The 9,404-nt window shown below is 34.9% G+C and overlaps 1 protein-coding gene across 1 annotated transcript; it reads left to right on the top strand.

Moving 5' to 3' along the window:
* The first annotated feature begins 2,022 nt into the window (after positions 1–2,022).
* On the top strand, positions 2,023–8,832 carry LOC120348060 (STAM-binding protein-like). Its single transcript, XM_078118057.1, has 12 exons — positions 2,023–2,223; positions 2,590–2,654; positions 2,996–3,164; positions 3,565–3,740; positions 4,081–4,217; positions 4,896–5,049; positions 5,138–5,276; positions 5,765–5,902; positions 6,286–6,399; positions 7,333–7,434; positions 7,771–7,842; positions 8,087–8,832. The coding sequence occupies exons 1-11, from the start codon at positions 2,101–2,103 to the stop codon at positions 7,834–7,836; spliced, it is 1,383 nt and encodes a 460-aa protein (XP_077974183.1). The 5' UTR covers positions 2,023–2,100; the 3' UTR covers positions 7,837–7,842; positions 8,087–8,832.
* The last annotated feature ends 572 nt before the right edge of the window (positions 8,833–9,404 follow it).

Raw genomic sequence — 9,404 nt, forward strand, 5'->3', positions numbered from 1 at the left:
GTTGTTTTGTATGAAAAATTATTCAGAAAAATCTTTTTACATATTGTTACATCACTAATGTCACTGAATTGACTAGTGTTATGGCTAGTTGAGGCAACTAGCGAAGTTGAACGATGTGCTTTGCTTGGCAGTCTAAATTATTATCTGGCTAAGGCTGGCTTTCTATCTTTTTGGTCGGGAATATATGCTAACAATAGAAAATCCAATGCGGATTCGCTTAGCCTTGGATGGCTATGTCTGATAGTGATAACTATGTGTTTGCACAACAAAAGTGTTTATTTTATATTACACTGTTTACCTATTCTTGGCACTTTTGTGGCCCGCGAGCAATGCAAAAATAATTTTGTGGCCCGCGGAGCTGACAACCTCGGACCACCCTGCCCTAGATAATACAGCTTAACCATATGTCGAACCACGGCCACACCGCCGCGCCGATCTTGTATTTCAGGGCGGACCCTAATTTCTGGCCAGATATGAGTTCCCCCACACAATGATTGGCATGTCGTGTCACGTTAGGAACAAATGCTACGCCCTTCATGTTGCGAATGTCCTTGCTAGAATCAGCCGCCATAAGTTACGGTTTCCCTCGTAATCGAAGTACATGTATCTGGAATTCTCCCCATATTCAAACTCGACGAGATTCTGTAGCTTGTCATATGATTTTAAGATGTATCGACTTTCCTAACCAACCATTCCGATACAGACATCACGTGCAAGCAATCTCGTGAGGTCATGACGTGCTTTTGTTTTGAAATCACTTCACAAATTTGACAGCGTTGCGCTACCGCGAAGACTTCTATATCTCATCGTAGCAGTTCAGTACAGGATGGGGATTAGGTTTTCCTATTTATTCCTGCTGTCAGTCCTGGGGTGTGCCTTGCAAAAATGGTGCACAGTCCTACCCGGGCGAACTGCAGTAAATGATTGTATCGTTTTGAGATTAAGAAATAGACTAGGTACGGTACCGTACGATGCCATCGCACTGACTCCTGGACTCCACGCTCAGACTCTGCCTCCAATCAGTGAATCAGGCACATTTATTTCTGTCATTTAAGCACTGTTTACTTGAATTTAATAGTAGTCTACTGTAGTATCTATCTGCATAGTTTACCCATGATTATGGGGTCTGGTATAGTTTAGTACCACATCCACAACAATTTTTGCATATGTCAATCCTAACCCCCACCTGACTACGTCACCGAAAAATTACGTCATTCCGACGTCACAGTGGCGTAATAAGGCTCACCGAAGTATGCGGATGGTCGTCCAAAACGCGCAGACGATAACCCGAAATCGAGCAAGCTATTTCTCTCCTTTTCTCGTCGCAACGATCACAACAGGAGAGAGGCTTTAGCAAGTTCTTATCGGCGGCGCAGATGCCATTTCGGGCAATCGTAATTATACTTTGGCAATCCCTATGGCGTGATGGTGGCGTCGCAGTGACAAAATTTTTGGATGGCATAGGCTAGTCAGTTGAGGGTTACATACATATGCAAAAATCGGTATGCTACGCCCACTGGAAGTACTTGTGGTAATAAGCTATACTAGACCCTGATTATGTATAGGCCTGCTCAACAAATAACATAAGTATACTTTGATTTTCTGGCAAAAAAAATCATACACAAAACACAAACAATGAACACACAGAAGATTGGGAAAATCGGGAAACTGGCAAAACCTTTATAAAGGTTTAATACATGTAAATATAGATGCGCCAGTTTACCCACATTCAACACACAAACATATATATCTTTTGTCGGTACCGATTAGTTTAATTTAAAATCAATGTATCCGTTTCAATGCTTCAACATTAATATCGAATTTTCAAGAACAACTACCATTACAACAGGTGCAGTGATCCCGTCTTTTCTGCGCTCTGTTCCATCATTCACAACTAGATTCATAAAAGGATCGAAACCTCGCCAAACACATGTAACAGATCGTCCACCATTTAACTTTAAATCCGATCTTTTATCTATAAACTTCTTTAATTATGATAGATGGGCATTCTCAAGCATTGTTTGATCTTTCATTTACCAGAGCTTTATTACGATACAATATTCTATTATTTTTATTAGTTGATGAGGCTTACAGACCATAATGTCTTCAATGGTCCCCAAAGATAGATTGAAACATTTGTTTGATCAAGGAGGAAATGTATCTGTTGACAAAAATGTTCCGATTCAACGCTATTATCGATCTGGCCAAGAAATGATGAGAATGGTAATTTTTAGGTTTATTGTTGCAATATTCAGCATAAGACATGTATTTTCTCATTTCGGCTGTTGATGTTCAATATTTTATTGTGTCAAAACATAAACCTGTGACCGGTATTTGGTGCACTTAAATTGAGCAAATCTTTTTATGAGATTTAATATTCATCATGTTAAATTCATTCACTGAATGTATTGAAAAAACATGATATGTTCCAAGTTTACTTTACTAAATATGGCATGAATCCTGATTGTATGTCAATAAATATTTTTTTACCTTATTTAGAATTCGATAATTTCACATGTTTCTCTGAGAATTAAGTTTTTTAAATGCAATTCTCCCATCACCAACCATATCACAAATTTATTTTATCAGGCAAATATTTATTATGAAGAAAAACAATATGAATCTGCATATCTTCTTTTTGCCAAGTTTATCACGTAAGTTTGGTGATAATCTATAATTATTAACAGTTGCACCTTCAATTCATATTCCGGTATTGGTTTTAGTATAGTAAGTCTGAATAGCCTATTGCTTTTAATAAAAACTATTGGCATGTCTTGTATTTTTGTGCTCTCTCATAGAATCGAATTTAGTGCTAAAACTGCAGTTTCAATTAATTAAATTTGTGAATAAGAATCATTTCAAGATACTTATAATTTGAATCACACTGACATTTTTTTAATGTATATTTCTTATATATATATACTGAATAGCTATCTTCATGTCTTGTTTCTAGTTAATTAAATACACAGTATTATTTTTTTGTATCAACTTTCAGCTTGTTTCTTGAAAAGATGAAGATTCACCCACAATTGAATCAAGTTCCGCCAGTCCCAAAAGCCGCAAATAAAAAGAGTTTGAAAATTGCTCTCACAACGGCTGAAAAAATTAAAGTTATACTTGAAGAGAAATATGAAATTGAGTATTTAAAATGGAAAACTGAACAAGTGAGAGAACTTCACGATTTTGTTGTATTTAGATGAATGATCAATTCTTTGTTTGTTTGGATAATTGGCAATGATATGCCTGTTTTCAGAAAACTTTTAATAGGGTTTTATTATATACGGTGGATTGATAAAGAATCATTCTTTATTAATAAATGTGCATTTGTTTTGGTGTCAAATAATTTCCCCATATCACAGTAATTTTTCCATTGTATCAGCCGTTAATGATAAGTCCCAAATGGCTAATCTTGTTTTTTCATACTATGCACGCACTGGTAATCATAATTTGTGATAATTCCCCTTTTTTTATGGTTACATTTTGAAGTGAAAAGTCTGGAAATTTTGACGGAATCCCGTCTGAAAATGCTACATTGATATCAGAATTTTCTGTTCTCTCGTGCAGGATCGAATGAAAGAAATTGAAAAACGAAAAATTGAAGAAGAAAAAAGGAAAGAAAAAGAACAGAAAGAACTTGAGGAAAGAGCCATGCTTGATAAAGAAAAACAACAACTAGATTATTTTGTTGAACAACAAAGAAGAAAACAATTAGAAGATGAAAGACTTGCAATCGAAGCTAGGTAAAAAAAAGCAGATAGAATGAACCTGTCAAAACATTTTGCTTATCTCGTTTTGTATGAGACTATTCGTAATATTGTGCGAAAACTTACTAATTAATGCATATCCAATTCTTTCTTTGTGTGCAGCTTCCATATTTAGCCTAGTTTACCTAATCATCTATCTTTCTGGTGTAACAAAATGTAACTTGAAATCCATAAATGATAATTCAATCGTGAATTTGGAGTAAGGGTGAAGTTTAAGTGTATTTGTGAATGCTATTCAGTATTTAAGAACATAAATTATAAAAGTTTCATTTTAGTGACTCTTAATAAAATCAATAATTTGAAAAATCTTATGTAGATTTTCAGATTCAACTAAATTGGAAGAAAATAAGAGTTTCCCTCTTATTCCTGTGGATTTTGCTCCCCCGCCACCAACCTATCAACAACAAGAAACAGATTATCAACCTCCTTCATATCAGCAGTCTGTTTCACACGGTAATTACCTATCAACAATACGAAAAATCATTTGAAGCTTTTAGATATTTAGGGTTGCAATCATATTATTGTCATTCCTCATCCTTTCAAGCATTTTTTGTAAATTTTTGTCTTTTACATCAAGTAGTAGTAATTTAGCCAGATAGTTCTGAACTATCAAAATGTCCAGTGTTCTATAGCAAGGTTTTCCAAACTAGGGTTCGCGGACCCCTGGGGTGCGTGATTACTGCACAGGGGGTCCACAATGATATGAAAAATAGTCTGAAACATATACAAATAGATCATAATCTTATCGAATTGCCGTTAGCCTAACAGTATTTAACGTTAGTATGTATTGATTCGTCTTTCATGAGTTTTATTTTTTCAAAGGAAATATTATTCTTTCTTGTTGGTTAGGCACAGAAATTGATACGACTTAGGATGGGGGGCCGTCAAAAATAAGATCCACAAACAGGGGTCCGTGTCCCGAAAAGTTTGGGAAACCCTGTTCTATAGGCGTTCATTTGTTCAAATATCCAATGTATCAGACACTAAATGTATTTATTGAATAGAAGTAAAGTTTACTGGTATGTGAAAAAAAAATTCTTGGATACAACCAATTTATTTATTACAGATGACCAAGCTAATTACTTCTTTCAAATATCAGATGATAATCATTCGATGAATTTGTTTATTTAGTTCCAAAAATTCAGCCTCCTCCGACTGTAGACAGGAGTGTGAAACCCCAGTATCTAATTCAACCTGATCCTCATGTACCACCTACTCAGGGTAATGGTTCTACAGTAGCGAATAACATTTCTTCAAATAAGTACACTGGAGCTGCAATTTCTAGGTTAGTAAAATACTATTCAAAATCTGTTTTGTTTGAGTTTATTTTACAAGCAGCAAATTGAGACCGAAAAGTTTTTTTTGTGTTACAGTACCACAACAACAAGCAAGAATAAATATGGTTTACGAACTGTGATATCTCCTAGAGATTTACCGCAAAAGTTTATGCAATATGCAAAAAGTAATACAATGAACAATATTGAAACATGTGGTGTTTTGTTTGGAAACTTAGTAAGTGATATGTATTTTAATCCTTTACTCATTATGAATCTGTGTTTGAGGAATTGAACTTCTGTCATTTTGTTACCTATCATTCTTGAATCTAAATTCACAATTAGGAGATAGAAGGATGGAACTTACATATTTATTCCAGGGGAGACGAAAGTCGCTGACGGCTTAATCATATGGTGAACCACAGCCTCTCGTCCGGTTACCAGTTCCATGCCGGGTATGGGATTGGTTAGCTAGTTATTTGTTTCAGATGCATGGACTTGATGCTGGAGGAAGTCGTAACCAACCAGCAGTTATGTGAACCCTATGGCGGCAAGGAGTCCAGCAATCCTTTTGCACATAATTATTCCCTGCCTGCAAACCGACGAACCTGCAAACCGACGCAGGGTAATCAGAGCGTATTCCTAACGCTTGTAATTTGATTTTGAATCCTAACATCGCATTAATATTTCACTTACAAACCTGTAACTTTCTAATGTTTTCTTCAGTCACAGAATATGTTTGTCATTACTCATGTTCTGCTGCCTCAACAAACTGGTACATCGGACAGTTGTACAACTTCAAATGAGGAAGATTTATGGGAATTTCAAGCTCAGTATGATGGTATTTGTTTGGGTTGGATACATGTAGGTATATCTTACTTGAATTTATAAGTAAGGTACTAATACCACAGACTGTCTTTGATATGGCCACTGGATAATTAACATGTTTAAATGGAAATGGATCTATTTCACATAGCTAATGAACTCTTGTCACAATTTTTCTCAGAACGAAACTTCTGACAAGCAGTTTCAAAGTCAAGTAATTTTTTCAGTTTGCCATTACTTACACATTTTTACTCTATACTATCGATTTTATTGTTGCTAGTTGCTTACTGACTGACATAAAGGTGGCAAAACTTTGCGTGGCTATGTGGTTCCTTAAAGGCATAATCAAACATAATTTGCTGAATAACAAAATAGCTACTGAGTAGTTTTCACCTTGCAATTTAGCAATATCTTTTTTTCAGACTCATCCATCACAGACTGCATTTTTATCGAGTGTCGATTTACATACACATTACCCTTATCAGTGTTTAATGGCTGAATCAGTGGCAATTGTTTGCTCTGGGAAATTTAATGAGGTAACTTTCTTTTTCAACAATTTTTTTTATTTGGGTTGTCATTGCTGAGTTGATGGGAAAATTTTGAGTTTGATTATCATCATAATAAGTCTGATATTTCAGACTCAGACAAGGAGTGTTTGAAAATATGACATGACTCCAACTCAAGAAAAACATGCCATACTGGAGACTCCACATTTCTGACTCTCTGACAATTCCTCCCTGCCGCTTGACCCCAGAAAAAAAATTCTTCTTATACTTTACCAAATCCAAATTTTTGGTGTTTATTTCAAGAGTTTTCTTAGTTAGCCACTTCCATCGTTTGGTTCCAAATATATAACCTCCTGTAATTTTAAAGTACGGATATCTAAGCTTGCTGGTTTTTGGGGACTTCTTTTCGATTTCTACAACCAAACTAAATCTCTTCACGAGAAAAAATTATATCGAAGGATTTGATTTACAAATAAATTTCAGAATTTCTATAAAATTTTACATAATAAATAACTAGCAAAACCACAAAGGAAGCCAGTTTTTACAAACTTGCATGAAATTCTGTCTGCCTGTTAATAAGAAATACCTCCTAACACCAACTGATGTTTGTTAAAATCATCACTATGGCCTATATACACATTCAAGTTTTACAAGTTTGGTACAATGGATGTATCCCCGAGCATCGACTTCCTATCGTGCATTATTAAAAATAAATTTCTTCACATAGAATTTTGATTTGGTGTATCCAAACACATTTGCATTCTTAAAACCAACATATGGGTACATGATTTAGTTTCATATCAGGTATCATATCTTTGATTGAATTATTGAAAATGTGAATTTGCATTGTGGATTTCTGAAAATAAAACTGTTGCCAGCACATGAGCAGCATTTATCTATGATCATATGATCAGCCTTGGTTAAAGTACTTTATGAACTTCTATTTTTGTTTTAATATTACAGACTGGTTACTTCATGCTCACTCCTGGACAGGGAATGAAGGAGATTGGTAATTGTTCAAAACCAGGTCACCATCCCCATCAAACCAACCCTCCTTTATTTCAGGTAAAATAGAATTTAGAAAAATACATAGATTTTATCGAACAGTTTAAATTAATTCAGGTTCTAAATTGTAGATCAGGTAACACCTAATGGAACCTAATTCGGGTAAATACATGCAAAATCCCACATGAGATATCAATTACAGTGGCATACAGACAGTATTGAAATGTATATGAATAAAATCTTGTTTAAAATATGTTTCTATGTGACTTCTGCACACATCACACGTGCATAAATTACTTATTTCTTGGAATGTATTGGAATAGAATATTGTTATTTAAATTGTGGGTATGTTTTTATGTAAGCACATGATTATAAATTGTTTTTTTTATTTCATAGTCGTGTGATCATGTCCAAGTTTCTGATTCTCACCAAGTTGAATTCATGGATTGGAGGAAAAGGTGACATATAGTAAGTGCCATAGTTAATATTTGGTTTGATATTCTCTTATTTTTGTTCTCTGTATCTGACAAATTTTTAAAAATGTATTTTGTCAGTATTTATTGATTTTTTTTGCAGGTTCCCAAATTGTGGTTTGAATATTATTTTATATTTAACTTGTGATTGCTAATAAGTAAGCATCTGCCTTTTTGCATCCATTCAATCAACCTCTTGAATTTTGGTAGTAATAGCTTCAAAATCACATGTTTTACAGATTTGAGCAGCGGAAAAAAGAAACGCTCTGTTGGCTGTGTGTTCAGATTATATTTCGTAGAAATATGCACTTACTGAATGGAACGGCCATGAGTGATTCCGATCTTTATTATGCAGTGCATCACTTTTTCTTTTCCGCAAGTTTAATCAGTGTTGTATTGTTATGCAGTTTGAATCATAACACAGTGTGTGCTGCATGGCTTTTTCATTCCAAAAAAAAAATTGTCGAGTAATATTCAGCCCATTATCCTATGTCAGAACTCTTAGACCAGGAGGCACTAATTTGATCGTAATTAGTAAATTTATCATTCAATGCTTTACAAGGATGGAGAAAAGTGAGTATTCCTGTAGTGTGTGTACCGGGTTAGGGTTAGGCAACAATTTTACTCCGATTTCCCTTATTTTAATTCTATTACGAGTTTGGGGACTGTCTTAGTGTTAGACTGTGTTAGTCAAGTGAATATACCCCCTGTCCATGGGCTTCCGTCCCTTTACACAGCTTGATGTAAAGTAGGCGAACAAAATTAGCTATCACCATATTGGTACACACACTTCTAGAGTGCCGAAAATTGACCACACTATGCCTAACCAGAAAGCATTCCTTGGTCAGCAGCTCCCATAACGCAAAATTTAGTCGTCGTTTTTGTTTAAATCTTGTTTCTTGTCTCATCTTGCAATCAAAACTGCTAATGCATTTATATTAGTTTTTCCTATTATTTTGAAGTATATTTGAGGTCTATCAAGAAAGTTTTGTGTTCACTGGTGGTACCTAGCAGTTCAGTGGGTTGTATTCACCCGTTTAGCTTCAACTGATGTATAGCTTATGAATATTTTATAGTAACTTTCATGTAAATAGCATTTCCGATGGCAATTCTACTCGCACATACATATATATATATTTGGAAATAAACACTAAATACCAGTTAATTTTCATACAAAAACCTTTGGTATTGGTAAGCTGTAGACTTTTCGGTATTGTGGACATTTCACATGCCTTCAGTTTGTGTTATGCGCCTGCCTTTCGGTTATTCTTGGGGGTGGTATCAGATTTTTTTACTGTTGCATAGAGCAGGGGTGCACAACACGGGCACGCGTGTCAAATTTGGCACGCCATGCGCTCAAACGTGGCATGCGAACGGTTTTGTGAAAATATTAGTTTATTTATGATAAACATCATTGTGATACATTATGTCCGTGAATGGATTTGTGAAATGAATCTAATTCTATTATTTTGTTGTGCTTAAAAGCATGTATTATCTGGTGTGTATTTTTATCCTATACAACACGGGGCACGCGAACGGTTTTGTAAAAATTTTAGT

This window comes from Styela clava, chromosome 11 (assembly GCF_964204865.1).
Source record: "Styela clava chromosome 11, kaStyClav1.hap1.2, whole genome shotgun sequence".
Classification (NCBI taxonomy): domain Eukaryota; kingdom Metazoa; phylum Chordata; class Ascidiacea; order Stolidobranchia; family Styelidae; genus Styela; species Styela clava.